Here is a 14,953-nt window from a genome sequence, read left to right on the forward strand (position 1 = left end):
CTGGTACTACGGGTGTGGGAAGAGGGATCACTCCAGGTGGTGCTCAAGCCGTGCTGGGATCCCACCACACCAGTGAAGCATGCACTCTTTGACTCATCCCTTTGCCACCGAAAAAAAAAAGGGTTGCTTTGTTGTTGTCATGTGAGTTCTTTCTATGTTTTGGATACCAACCCCTTGTTAGATGTATGATGTGCAAATTCCTTCTCCCAGTTGCTGGGTTTCCTTTTTGGTTTTGTGGTAGGTCCTTTCACTGAGTAAATGCTTTTTTTTTCACTTGATAGAATTCTATTTGTTTATTCTTGCTTTTGTTTCCCTGGCCATTGAATTGGATTTCTCCTCTATGACATTAAGGAGAACCCATCTGTTTTCTTCTACGTATTTTATGGTCTTGGGCTAATGTCTAAGTTTTTGGATTAAAGACGCGAAGACTTTTTTTTTTTTTTTTTAAGGAGAAACGTGGCATGTCGTGCGAACAAACTGTTCTGTTGTATTTGAGGCATTTAGTAGTGCGTGAAGCCGAGTAGCAATTGTGTAAACTGTTCCCGGGCTGGGGAAGGAAGTGATTGTAGGATGCGTGACCGTGCAGGGCCTGGCCCTGCCGACCAGGGCTCTTGACCCTAAGCCTGCGGGGCAGCGGGGCGTGTGTGAGTGGTGCAGAACACGTACCGCTGTCCCCAATTAGCTCCTGAACCAGGGGGCCGGGCTCAAATGTACTTTGTATTTAACGTCTTCGACTCAAGAGAGTGTGATTTCATTCTGTTGCGCGGCCGAAAATATAAAAGCGCTCAAGGACAACACCGAGTCTTCCATGTATCAAAACCTTTCCAGGGGCTCCTGGGTAGGCGACCCCCGTAGGATGCCTCTAGTCCCTGCCGCGAGGGTGAGTGTTCAAAGCCACTCCAGCCTCGGTTCCCCATTCCAGACGGCTCACTCAGCCCCAGGACCCCGAGCGCCCTCGCCGTGGCGTGGGGTCAGGTCGCTGCCCCCGTCCTGACTCCTCCGGGGAAGGACCGACCGCTACTTCTCGGCACGTTTAACTCCGCTGCTCCGGACCAGGGGACAGTTCTGTGGGAAAGGGCTCGGGACGTGCCAGGAGCCCGGGCGCGCGGGGGCTCCGCCCAGCCAATCCCGAGCCGGGGCGGGCTGGGGGCGTGACCAGGGCGTGGCCTAGGCGGGGCTGAGGGCGTGTCGGGGCGGACTCGGGGGCGGGGCAGGGGCGGGGTCGAGGCGGGGCGGAGCGGGAGCCCTCGGGACCGGCGCTGCAGCCCAGCCTCAGTGCCCGCTCCGCGTCCGCGCCGCCAGCATGACCGATACGCTGCTGCCCGCGGCCCCCCAGCCGCTCGAGAAGGAGGGCGACGACTACTTTCGGAAGGTGGGTGCCTTCAGGCGTGCGTGGGGGAGCCTGCGGGCTCCAGACCTGCTTCTTGCCTGCACGTTCCGGGAGCGGGTTCTCGCGCGGCCGGGGTCGAGCGCGCCGGAGCTGGGGGAGGGGGCGCGCTGGCCCCGGGGCGGCCTGGACCAAGGCTTGGGGAGAGCGGTGGGACGCCGATGAAGCCGCGGACGCGGAGCAGGTGGTTTCCCGGACTCCGGGAGCAGTTAGGGGAGTTTCTGGAGTTGTCCCCGCGCAGGTGCCGGCGGAGGACGGCGCGCGCGGGGGGTCCCCTCGCCGGCGGTGCCGCGCGCCCGGGCAGGGGTCCGGTCCCCTAGTAGCTGGCGCCGCTCGGCCTCGCGGCGCGGTGGAAGCCGAGCCCAGCTGCTACCCCAAGCGCTTGGCGGGGCTGCGGGGAGAGCGAAGTCGCGTCCCAGACGGTCTGGCTTTCTTCTGCGGCTCTCTCTACCCCGCAACATGCAACAAGTGACCCCTCCTCTTGGGCTTTATAGAGGCGGGGAAGAGTTGCTGGTGGAGGGTGACTTCGGGCGTCACCCCGTGCTCTGCCCCAGGTCACCTAAAAAAACGCGCTCGGGGCTGCGGTACGGGAGGCCGCCGCTCCCCCGGCTCACTTTAGGCTGACGCGCATCTCCGCCGGTGCCAAGGGGCAAGGTCGCGCGGCCAGGCCGGCTCTACGGGAGCGTGGACGGCCCGGAGAACCCTGGCTCCGGCCAGGGTAGTGACTGTCCCCTCGCATGCCAGTGCGTCCGCGGAGTGGGGCGCCCCGAGGAGGCCCGCAGGCAGCGACACCCGGACGGGCTATGTCCAGAGCCCCGGGGACACCCACCTGCCTGCCACCCTTCCTCCTCCGAGGTCCCCGCGCGGGACTAAAAATAGCCTTTGGCGGTGGGCCAAGCTGGACCGAGTGGGTGGGATGGGGTTGTTTTATAACCTATATGACCCAGGGTGCAGTGCGTAATTATAAATAGGGAAGTGAAACTGTTTCCCACAGAACAATCTATTCTTAATTGTTCAGTGCCCAGCGAGGCAGGCAGGTAGGGCATGGCGGGGGGGTGTCCCTCCTCCCCAATTCCTTCTCCATGTGAGCTGGCCTTGGGCCCCAAGCTCACTGCTAGGGGAGCAAAGGTCCTGGGGCAGAGGTGGGACTAGAAGGGAATTTGGAAACAGGTGAAGACTACATGGAGAAAATATTTCTGGTTCAGTTTCCTTTGGCTGGAGCTATAGCACAGCAGGTAGGGCGTTTGCCTCGCAAGCAGTCGACTGGGGTTCGATTCCACTGCCCTTCTCAGAGAGCCTGGTAAGCTACTGAGAGTATCTTGCCCGCACAGCAAAGCCTGGCAAGCTACCTGTGACATATTCGACATGCCAAAAACAGTAACGAGTCTCACAATTTGTTGTGAGACGTTACTGGTGCCCTCTCGAGCAAATCGATGAACAACAGGAGGACAGTGCTACAGTGCTAAATTTCTTAAATTTCTTTTGGCATGAGAGAGAGAGAGAGAGAGAGAGAGAGAGAGAGAGAAGTTTTAAAGTTATATTTAAATTCAAAGATGTCATCATAGAATTACAGGATTATAACTTCTAATTACATGTGGCTTTGGGACAGAGGATCACAGGCCAGGGTTCCACGGGTTGTATCTTTGAGCTGGGGCCTCGAGGCTGACTGCCGCCCCCTCTGATTTGCTGGGCAGTATCCAGAAAGTTGCTGCCTCTTTCTAGGGCTTCATTTCCTCCCTTGAATGAGCTGGTTCCTGAACAGGTGGAGGGCTGGATGTCCAATAAGGGGGTGGGACAGTGGATGGAGTCGGAGTCTGTGTGAGGGTGCTTCCAGGCACCACAGAATTCCCAGGGGGGACGTGCCTGGGGAAGAGTCAGCAGGGGAATGTGGAAAGCCACCCGGTGGGTGTGTGCTCACTGCTGCAGTGCCCCTAGCGTGGGTAAGAGAGCACCGGGTGCAAATTAGGGCACATCCCTGCTGTAACCAAGAGAAACATCTGTTTTGGAGTCCAGGCCTTGTAATGATCGATGCGCACCAGTTGTGGCAGTGAAGTGCCTTCTTTGTGCCAGAAAAAGGTGTTGACCTTGAGCCATTCCTTATCTCCGATCTGAGCCAGTTGGGTCTAAAACAAATCCTTCCGGACTCGGAGCTGGATGATCCCCTGGGGATGGGGTGGGAGAGTTCCAGAGGGAAAGGGAACAGTAGAACCCAAGTTTGCAGGGCCCCCATAGGAGGGGGCGGGGAGGAGGGGGCGGGGAGGGGGTTGGCAGGTGTAAGTGGGCGGTAGGTTTGGGTCCTGATTTTGCTAAGGAGTCACCCCCCTCCCCCCGCCCCCGGCCCCCAGGAAATGCAGTGAGTGTTAAAAAAAAAGTGACCTTCTGTCCTAGAGCAACGACAGGGGTGGGGTGCTCGGGGGAGGTGGGGCGCCTGCAGGGAGGAGTCGGGGCTTAGTCCCTATCTCCACGTTTCTGCCCTTCTTTCTCTGATAGGGACTGATAGGTCCAGAGCACGACTTCGCGGCGAGTAAATACAGACTCCTGCCCTTTCTCCCAGCCAGCTCGCACCCCTAATTTCAACCAACCAAAGTCCCAGACTCTGTCTGGGCAAAGGCGACCCCTGGGGGGTGTGTGTTTGGTGGCGGGGGCGGGGCAGGAAGACCTGATTGGATGGCATTCCTGCTGCTGGGATCCAGATGTGCTCCGAGGTGTCAGGATGGTTATATGTCTTGGGGGTGGGGGGTGGCGTGGCTCGACTGCTGCATTTGAGGCCCCTGGGAGACAGTGGTGGCACCAGTGGGAATTCCTGTCGCTGATGGGATGTGGGCGTGGAGGTTTGGGGCCAGTGTGGGCAACTGTTGGCATAGAGAGTGGGAAAGGGTCTAGGGCGGAAGGAAGAGAGAGAGAGGAGGGGGACAGGGCAGGGAGCCTGGGACAAGAGGCTCTTTTCAGCGGCTTGGGGAGCCAAAAGTCAGAGGTCCTGGAACAGTCTGGGGTCAGCCCTTAGCTGTTTGTAAAATGAGTGGGTGGGGAATTAGGGGCAAAAGTCAGGGGGGGGGGGAGGGGGGAGTTTGCAGGGGGAGGCGAGGAAGGGATAGAGGAGAGAGAGAGAGGGGTCTTTTGTTTCAGAATGAGCAAGTCTAGAGCTTCTTTGGTGCTGAAGACAGACCTCGGGGTGCACTTGTAGATTAGGTGGGGGGCTGGAGGGAAGGAGAGTTGGAAATAGCTGCAGGTCTTGTTACGTGGAAGGGGTCCCCAGGGAGGCCTCTGAGTCTGCAGGTGCAGCCACAGCCTTAAATAGCTGCTCCCGCACAGGTGACCCAGCACAGGTGAGCTAGGTGTCGTTGGATTTGGGGCACTCGGCACGCCATCACCCGACCAAATCCCTTTGCATACTTGTCACCCCCTTCCCGCCTTCCCCCTCTCCTTGAAAATGTGCACTGCTCCATCATTTACAAGGGCACTGCCCGAGCAGTGACAGCTCTGGGCCCGGCCTCAGCTCCCGGGGTGCAGTGTGGAGCCTCATTTCCTGGTGCTCAGCCATGCCGGGAGGCAGCATTTTGTCCTGATTGCACAGGCCGTTGCTGGTCCAACACTGGAGTCCGCTTCTTCCATTCTGTCTGCGGAGGGGGAAGGGGAAGGCCACAGTCAGAAGTAGATTCTGGCTTTTGTTTTCCGTTTGTTTTCGCGGACTCCAGGCCTCCCACAGGGGAGACCTGTGTCCGACTGTTGAGCCACGTCCCGGCCCACAATTCTGGTTTATGTTGCTGCACACAATAGAAAAATAAACTGTCCACAGTACCAGCTGGTCAGGACAGTGATTGTCGTGGCCAGAAGGGGGAGGGCGATGTCCCCCCGTCTATCAGCGGTTTCTCAGAGTCTTGTGGCACTTGGTGCCTGAGGCCACAGGCATATCTTGACCTCGGGTCAGGCCTGGACACCTCCTGCGAATACCCTGGCCTTCTGGGCTGGCCGTATGGGGTTGGAGAGTCTCTAAATACAAGACCGAACAGAAAGCCTTGTTTTCATTTATTGCGGCTAAATGGCTTCTCACTGCTTTCTCTTTTAAATATTGGTTCACGCCCGGCTTTGCTCAGGGCTTTTGACGGGCTCTGCACTCACAGTTCACGCCTGGTGGGGCACGGAGGACCGTATGGGGTGCCAGGGATCGAACCCGGGCTGGTCACATGCAAGCGCTTTACCTGCTGTCCTGTCTCTCTGCCCCGTCCCCCCTCCCCCCCGCACCTCCCCTCCACTGCTCTTTCTTTCTTTAGTCCTTTAAATAGAATTATGGCTCTCTGATTTCTGTAGCCCACTTTCTTAAACAAAAGCAAAACAAGACAAGAACAAGGGATAGAAGGATAGAAACAGAGCTCCTTCCCCCCCCCCCCCCCCGATGTTTTTGCTTATCATTGTGGAAGTCTTTTTGTTTTGTCTTGGGGTCACACCTAGCTTTGCTCAGGAATTACTCTTGGCTCTGCACTCAGAAATTACCACCTCACCTGGCGGTGCTCAGGGGACCATATAGGGGTGCTGGAGTTTGAGCCCATATAGGTTGGCTGTGTGCAAGGCAGGCACCCTTCCCAATGTACTATCTCCCCAGTCCTATTAGTGGAAGTCTTCTTTTTTTTTTTTTTTGACGTTTTGACTTTTTGGGTCACACCCAGTGATGCACAGGGGTTACTCCTGGCTTTGCACTCAGGAATGACTCCTGGCGGTGCTCAGGGGACCATATGGAATGCTGGGAATCGAACCTGGGTCGGCCGTGTGCAAGACAAACACCCTACCTGCTGTACTGTCAATTCAGCCCCACTTGTGGAAGTCTTGAGCATGTGCGCGTGCGTGTATGTGTGTGTGTGTGTGTGTGTGTGTGTGTGTGTGTGCGTGCTTGTGGTCAGCACAGGGTTTCTGGGACGCTGTATTCAGAGAGCAGGTTGCCTCCTCCCCTCTCCTGCCTTAGTCCTAACCCTGCAGAAGACCTGTCCCTGACCAAGAGAGGAGGAGCCAGTGGGAGGAAGGCCGTGGCCATGAGGAGGGCCCTGCACCCGGCCTGAGTGAGCTCAGCGTGGAAGTCAGTACACAGGGCAGCATTGTCCAGCCTTATCTCTGCCGCTGCCTCCTTGGGGAACACTAATGACCCGAAATGAATTTGGATCCATTGTTTGACTCCTGGGCTGGAGAAGTTGTTTCTTGTGTACAGAAAACTACCCGCTTGGACAGGGCCCCAGGGTCACTGTGTGCTGCATGATGGCTCCTGTTTATTCCGGCCATCCTTGGGGCCCCAGCAGAGAGGGAAGAATTCTCTTTTTTGGATTGTATTTGCCTTTTAACCCAGAAGATTCTCTTGTACCATTCCTCTTCGGGAGTGTGTGTATGCGTGTGTGTGGCTGTGTAGGATTATAGGATTGTGTGTGTGTGTGTGTGCATGCGTCCGCGGGTGTGTGTGTGTGTGTGTGTGTGTGTGTGTTCATGGGAATCCACATTATTGGATAGTAATGCTGTTCTCTGGCTGTTTGGACACATCCCCCTTAGAGCCCTTTATTTATTTATTTTAATTTCTTTTTTGTCCTTGTCAATTACTTACTTTTTAAAAATTGAGTGCAGGAGAGATACAGTTACAAAGTTATTCCTGGTTGGGTTTTAGTCATACATTGTTCCAACACCCATCGCTCCACTAGTGTATGTTTCAGTTCCCTCCTTCCCCTCCCCCTCCCTCTTTTCTCCATTCCCTTGGGGGTCCCCGGTGGGAGGGAGGAGCAGGGGGCTGAAGATTATTCATTATTGCTGTCCTCCTCTCCCACCACATCCTGGGCCAGGTGGGGCCTTGAGGAGGTTGCCTGGCTGCGCTGTAGCCATTTGGAGGGCGTGTCTGACAAGGCAGAGGATCCGGGCGGGGAGGGTTCCCTGGCAGAAACTGAATTTTCAGGTGACTCAGAGGAGAGTCAAAGGTAGAGAACTGTTAGGCTGTAAATGTCCCTTGCTTCCTGGGGCTATTTGGAAGGTTGCCAGGACACCACCTGATGGTCCTGGCCATTGGCTCCAGCCTGATCGCCACTTCCTCCTCTGGTTTATGTGCCAGCGTCTTGTGACACAAAGGCTGTATTGGAGGTGCCATGGAGGACAGTGGGACAGGTGCGGCTCAGCTGGAGTCCTGGATGTCAGGCAGTGAGGGTGGCCAGCTGGGAGCCCAGGCTCCTGTCTTCCCCCCTCACCCCCCAGGATGGAGGAAAGATCGAATCTTTCTGTCCTTCCTGCTCAGACCAGGAACTCAAGGGGACCCTATGCCCCGGAGCACTCCGGAGCACCCCAGATGGCCGGCAGCTTCCGTGCAGCTCTGGGCTCTCATGCTTTTGATTATAAGGACCAGGGCACTGGCCCAGAGGGCTGAACACCAAGTCTTATGTGCAGGAGCCCCGGTACCACATGGTCATTGGAGTCCCAAAGGGAACCCCCATCCCTGCAAAACAAAACAAAACAAAAACTGTGATCTTTATAAGAAAGGTATGTATATACAGCAGTGTATGGATTCACAGACAAAGCAGACCCGTTCCTACCCCACAAACACCCTTTTTTGGTAGACTTCATGGCAGGACCTTCTACCTCTGGAAATAAGCAGGTAGTTGTGTGCCATTGGCTTCGTGAAAACAGTGGTGGTGACGAAAGTTTTGGTATGCAGTTGGCACGTCGGAAATTACTATCATGCGGGGGAGTTTACAGAGATTGGTGGAGCCGATTGCAGAGAGCTTGCAGTTAAAGGTGATAGCTGAGTGTCAGCTCATACTGTGAGTAACCCCTCACACACCCCACCCCAAAGTGTGAGCTAGATGGAGGCCCCTGATGGGGCGGGGGCTGGAGGTCCCACGCTTGGTCAAGACTCTGGGAGGACAGGAGAGGGATTTGCAAGAGTCCAACACATGTTTTCATTCTTTCGGGCTGCGGTGCACCCGCCCCACCCACCCGGAGTCTCCTGCACAGCCTGGGCCAAATACATCGGATGATTGTGTATAGTGCATGCTATTTCTGTGCGTTATGCTTGACAGCTCCTGCCTACCTCCTAAACAAACAGCTCTGTTTTCCAGTGTCTGGTGGTTGAGTGAGGGATTGCATAACTAGGAAGGGGTGAGAAAGGCAGGGAAAATACCTCTGCCACAGAAGCAGCAAGAAGACTCTGTTTGCCTGTGACCCCGTGAGGGCTCCGGCTTGGGACCTCACACCCAAACCAACCAGCCCTGCACTCCGTCTCCCGACCTGGGAGACTTGGCTCTGGGTGTGGCCTTGCTCTGCAGCTCTGTGGGAGCAGGGCCCCGCTGGTTCTGGGTGCAGGGGAGTTGGGCGCCCAAGCGGGGCCCAGCCTGGGAGGAAGGACTGCTGTAGCACCCCGTCCCATCCCTGGGAGTGGGGGAGGGGGGAATCCCAGCCTTTCTACCTTCCCAGCACCTGCAGGAAAAAGATGTAGGATCGTCCTGTCCTCCATGTTAAGGCCATCTGGTTGTCTGGGGTTTACCTGGCTCCTGCTCTTTTTATTTTTATTTTTTATTTATTTATTTTGGATCACAACTGGTGATGCACAGGGGTTACTCCTGACTCTGCATTCAGGAATCACTCCGAGCAGTGCTCAGGGGACCATATGGGATGCTGGGAATCAAACCCAGGTCTGCTGCATGAAAGGCAAACACCCCACCCGCTGTGCTATTGTCCTCCTGCTCTTAAAGAGTTGTTTCTGAGCTGAGAACAGTCTGGCTGCACCCTGTATGTTGGAGTCTTCTCCTCTCCCTCCCCTCCCCCCCCCCCCCCGCCCTCCCCTCCCTTCTTTCCCTTCCCCTCCTATCTTTCCTCCCTTTTCCTCCACTTTCCTCTCCTCTCCTCTCCTCTCCTCTCCTCTCCTCTCCTCTCCTCTCCTCTCCTCTCCTCTCCTCTCCTCCCCTCCCCTCCCCTCCCCTCCCCTCCCCTCCCCTCCCCTCCCCTTCTTTCCCTCCCTCCCTTTCTCCCACCCCCACCCGCCTCCCTCCCTCCATCCCTCCCTCTCCCTCCCCCTCCCTCCCTCCCTCCCTCCCTCCCCCTCCCTCCCTTCCCACTCCCCCCTCCCTTCCTTCCTGCCTACCTACCTACCTGCCTGCCTGCCTGCTATGCTCAGGGTTTATTCCTGGCCCTGCACTCAGGAACCATTCCTAACTGGTCTCGGGGACCTTATGGGGTGCTGGGGATCAAACCCAGTTTGGCTGCTTGTAAGGCAAGCGCCCCTACTCACTGTATGGTATCTCTGGCCCCTCAGGTAGGTTTTCACTCGAAGTGAAATTATTATTAGGACTTTGTTAGTTGCAAGTGCCTGAAATTTAGTGCGGAACACATCAGGCAGGCAACCCTGGTATGTTCCTAGTATGGAATTCTACTTGACTGCAAAAAGGAGGACCGCTGGGCCAGGGATGTGGTTCAGTGGCAGAGCACTTGTCTTGCATGTGTGAAATGGTTTGGTCCTTGGCACTGTGTGGTCCCCCAAGCACCAGTGGGCGTGACCTTCAAGGAGGAAGCTGAGAATAGTGCCTGAGAACTGCTAGGTGTGACCCCCAAATAACACAAAACAAAGCGGAATATCTAGGAAATAAGGCAGGCATCAAAGAATATACACAATAGGATTCTGTTTATATGAAGTTCTAGAACAGGCAATGGTGTAGAACAGAAACCAAAGGGTTTGGGGGGTGGTGATGGGGAAGTGTTCTGTGTTTTTTTTTTCTTTTTGGGTCACACCCGGCCATACGCAGGGGTTACTCCTGGCTCATGCACTCAGGAATTACTCCTGGCGGTGCTTGGGGGACCATATGGGATGCCAGGGATTGAACCCTGGTTGGCCATGTGCAAGGCAAATGCCCTACCTGCTGTGCTATCGCTCCAGCCCAGTGTCCTATGTTTTGATTGGGGCTGTGGTTTCATGGATATTCATTCAGCAGGGCACTTAAACTCTTTGGTCCGGAACCACCATCTTCCAGTAAATCACCATAAATGAGGAGGGCACCCCCTCCCTGTTCTTGAGGCCTTTTAGAACATGTGGAGGTGTTCCTTTGGCCACGTACATGTGGATCCCCAAGGAAGGTGATACCACAGGCATAAAGGGAATGGGCACCTGTCCAGAAAGGAATGCCCACAAACATTCCCATGGCAAAACCGGGAGAGTCTGCAGAGTTACCCAGCATGCTGTTGGCATTATTGTAAACAGACAAGTCAAGGGCAAGCATCTTGCCAAGAGAATTAATGTTTGTATTGAGCATATTAAACGCTCTAAGAGTCGAGACAGCTTCCTGAAATGGGTGAAGGAAAACGATCAGAAAAGGAAGGAAGCCAAAGAGAAAGGAACTTGGGTTCAACCAAAGTGCCAGCCTGCTACATGCAGAGAGAGACTCACCGGGAGAGCCAGGGACAAGGACCCCACCTGCTGGGGCCCGTTCCTGAGGGATTCTTGGCTCTAGGGGGGTTTTGGGTTTTTTTATTTATTTATTTATTTATTTAAATTTTTTTTTAGTTTTTGCTTTTTGGGTCACACCCGGCGATGCTCAGGGGTTACTCCTGGCTTTGCACTCAGGAATTGCTCTGACGGTGCTCAGGGGACCATATGGGATGCTGGAAATCGAACCCGGTTTGGCTGCATGCAGGGCAAATGCCCTACACGCTGTACTATCGCTTCAGCCCCAGCTTTTTTTTTTTTTTTTAAATGGTCATCTTTACTACAGGTTTCCCAAAATAATTGAAGCCAACAAAACCAAACCAAAACCAAGATCTTCATATTTATATACAAAGGGCTCTATATAAATATACCACCATTTAGAACGTGGCATAGGGTTCGGAGTGATGGTACAGCAGGTAGAGCGTTAATGTGCCTTGCACGTGACCCACCCGGGTTTCATCCCCGTTATCCCAGATGGTCTCCAGGAGTAATTCTAGAGTAACTACTGCCAGGAGTGATTCCTGAGTGCAGAGCCAAGAGTAACCCCCTGAGCATGGCAGGGTGTGACCCCACAACAAAAGAAACCAAAATAACCAAACAGAATTGGACAGGAGTCAAACACTTGCCTTATGTACAGTGAACCCGGTTTGAATCCCTGGCACCATGGATGGTTCACCAAGTACCCACCAAGGTCACTCCTGAGCATAGAGTGGGGAGTAGCCCCTGAGTGCCATTGGGCAGCGCCCAGTCCTGCCTCCTCCCACTCGGATAACAATATAAAGTGGCTGTGAGGGGCCAGTGCTGAGAGATAGGACAGGGGCCTTGCAGAGGACACGTCTTGTATGTGCCTGACCCCAGCTTGATCTCCAGCATCATGTGGGCCTAGCGTGGGTAGGGGCAGCCCTAGGTGCTCCCAGGAACCCGGGGTGACACCCAGGTGGTCCCCAGCACTACGGGGGATGTTCAACCCTCACATCAATCTGCCATTGAGGTTGGCTGAGAATTGCCACAAGGACTCTGGGGCCCCCTGGGAGCCACTTGGGAGATCCCCCGCCTCCTCCTCCTCCTCCCCTCCAACACACACACACACACACACACACACACACACACACAACACACACACACACACACCAAAGAAGTGGCAGCTTAGGGGCTGGGGATGTGTATCAGGCAGTGGTGGATGTCATGCGTGAGGTCCAGGGTCTATCCCTGGTACCACAGCAAGCACAGAAGGGGCGATGCCCGGCTCCGGGACCCAGCAGTGGAGGAAGGACTCGGGCCTGGCTGAGTCGCGAGCACAGCGCTGCATCCCCCCCCTCCCCCCGACTGTTTTCCTGCTCTGCTGCCCCCTGGGCTAGCTTCATTTCCAGGGAGACTCCCAGGTAGTCAAGGCAGGCGGGGTGAAAGGAAGCCTTTGCTGATCAGGGGGTCACTCCCGAATCAGCCTCAGGAGCACCGCCTTTGATTTCCCAGTGGGTCAGGAGGCCTTTTCCTTGGCAGGAACGTGGAACAGAGTGTGACTGGCCATACCTAACTCTGTGCCACAAGGTTGGGGTGGGGTGGGGGCAGTGGGATGCTGGCCACTGGGACTCGAAGACTGTGGAGAAGGCCTGTGATAGGGTGGGCAGGTGGTCAGTCTCACACACACACACACACATGCACACACAGAGACACACGCACATGCGCAAATACAGAGACACAACACGTGTGTGTCCACACACATGCACATGCATGCACACACGCAGATACGCACATGTGCACATACAGGCACACACACACAGACACACATACGCACACATGCACGCGCTCATGCACGCACACATGCACGCACTCATGCTGCATTGCCCTCTGGCTGTTTCATAGCTCACTTTATAGTGGGGACAGAGACCTGGGCTTGCTCCCACCCTTCAGGGAACAAAGCTCACTTAGCCTCAATTTGGGACCCTCGAGGCCGGTGGGGTTTTGCGTCATCTGTCCAACACGTGGGAGGTGCCGACGGAGCTCATGAGCAGTGGGTTTCTCTCGCTCTCTGGAAGTCGTGTTCCCCTTTGGTATGACCTGACACGTTGTGCTCTGAATCATGGAACACTGGGGAGAGAGCATGGCTGTGCTGGGCCTAGGAGATAGCACTGAGGGCTGGAGTGTATCTAGCATGCGTAGGGGCCGGCTTCGATCCCCCGTCTTCACGTGTTCCCTCTGACCCCAGAACCTCCACGAGTGGCCCCGGAGGCCTCCAGCATCGCTAGGAAGGTTCACTCCTCCCTTACCCTTGAAAAAACCAGCAACAACAAATTGGCATGTTCCAAGCCACGAAACACTGCCTACCACATTATGCAATAGTGTGTTCACTTCCAGAAGCTGGAGGTAAGAGCTGGGCATGTTTCTTGGGGTGGGGGCCATTTGAGCATCCTTCCATGCTTTGGCGCATGCCCAGACAGACAGATTCTGCGTCAGACATGTGGACAGTGGTCCTTGATGCTGGGTCAGTTCACTGTCCTCCTCCCAGCTCCCCTGATCCCCTCCCCCACCAAACCCACCTGCAGTTCTGGAGTTGTGCTGCTTTCTGTCATAAGCCAGCCCAGGACTAAGGCATGGGGAAGAAGAAGGTCCCCATGCAGGGAATCCCGGCTTGGGTCAGTGGCCTTGCTCACAGCCTCTGGCCAGGTCAGGAGTCTTCCTGACAGTCTTGTCCAGACTCAGCGCTCAGGGAATTTTCCAGATCGCCCTGTGGGTATTTCTGGCGTTTGCAGCCGGGCTCGGCATTCCTACCTGTCAGTAAGAAGTAATGTAGTTTGGGGTCCAGTTACTCAGTCATGTCTAATCCCGAGCATTCCTGTGTCTTTTATCTCAGAAACTGGACGCCACAGCTGGGGGCTGGTTAGTACGCAGCAGCCCAGGTTGGCTGGAATGGCCGCTTATCTCAGCTCTGGGAGTGCCCAAGAAAATTGGGTGCTTTGCTTTTCTGAAAGAAAAAAATAAAAAGGACCCTGCTTTGTGGGCCATGAACCAAATTGGAGTGAACCATCCCTGTAACTGTACGAAGTGGGAAAGCAAGTATTTGGGCCTGTTAAAAGTGAGCCAGGGGCTGGATACAGAATGAGCTGGAAGAATGTTGCTTGGGGCAAACCTTAGCTTCTACCCCTTAATCACCAGAGGGTCCACTGGTAACTGCTGGGAGTTACCCCTGCATGTGGCCCAGAACAAAACAAGCAAATCAGTTAAATATAACATTCTGGGACTGAAGCAATAGTCAGCGAGCAGGGCATTTGCCTTGCACGCAGCCAACCCAGCTTTGATCCCCAGCATCCCCAAAACAGTCAGGCATGATCCCTGAGCGCAGAGCCAGGAGCGAGCCCAGAGCATCACCCTCAAACACAATAAAACAGAAAATGAGAGCATTCTCTTGGGTATCTTGCTATTTTGTGATTGTCAGGCCAGGGACTTTCATGGCACTGTTAGGACCTTTGCAGCTGTAACTGGGGTGGGGGAAGGGGCAAGGGTGGTGACTGTCTGGGCTGTGATAATGAGACCTTTCTGGAAGGAAGGAGAAAGGTAACTGTTTCTGGCCCGAGAGTCGACAGGCCACCGATAGGCCACTGCCGGAGAAGGTTGGGCTCTGTTGCTAAGCTGCTCCCTCTCCCTGGGTCGAGGCCTGGGTGTGGTGTGGATGGGCAGGGCCTCAGGATTCCAGCTCACCAGCTGTTCTGGGGGTGGCAACTCTGCACCCCTGAATGGGCAGAACATAAAGATTCCAAACACGTGTTCCCCCGTCTCCAGCCACTCAGCAGTCACGCCCATAAGCCACCCTTGGCTGGCGCCAGATAATCTCGTCATCGGCCACCATCCAGATCACACATCCTTCTCTCCTTAAGGGAGCAACATGACGCTCGCCATAACCCTGCTGCTGGACTCTGTGCCAGGCTGTTTCACTCGAGGCGCCCCAGAGGTGGGCAGGTGTGAGACCCCTCTCCACCCCAAGGAGCCAGCCCCAAGCAGCCGGAAACCTCCAGAACTCAACCACTGCCATGCTCCAGGCCACTCTCCACATGCTCAGGCCCAGCCTCACCCACGAGTGAACCTTTCCTTGGACCTTGTGGTCACAGCATTTCATTGAACGCACCCTACCCATAGTC

General features: G+C 55.4%; 1 protein-coding gene across 1 annotated transcript in view; it reads left to right on the plus strand.

Moving 5' to 3' along the window:
• The first annotated feature begins 1,240 nt into the window (after nucleotides 1-1,240).
• Nucleotides 1,241-14,953, plus strand: part of RHPN2 (rhophilin Rho GTPase binding protein 2) — a 70,843-nt gene continuing 57,130 nt past the window's right edge. The window contains exon 1 of the mRNA XM_056136217.1: nucleotides 1,241-1,372. Within this exon, the coding sequence (XP_055992192.1) occupies nucleotides 1,304-1,372 (69 nt within the window). The 5' untranslated portion in view covers nucleotides 1,241-1,303. The remainder of the gene's footprint in view (nucleotides 1,373-14,953) is intronic.

This window comes from Sorex fumeus, unplaced genomic scaffold (assembly GCF_029834395.1).
Source record: "Sorex fumeus unplaced genomic scaffold, SorFum_2.1 ptg000122l, whole genome shotgun sequence".
NCBI classification, from domain to species: Eukaryota; Metazoa; Chordata; class Mammalia; order Eulipotyphla; family Soricidae; genus Sorex; species Sorex fumeus.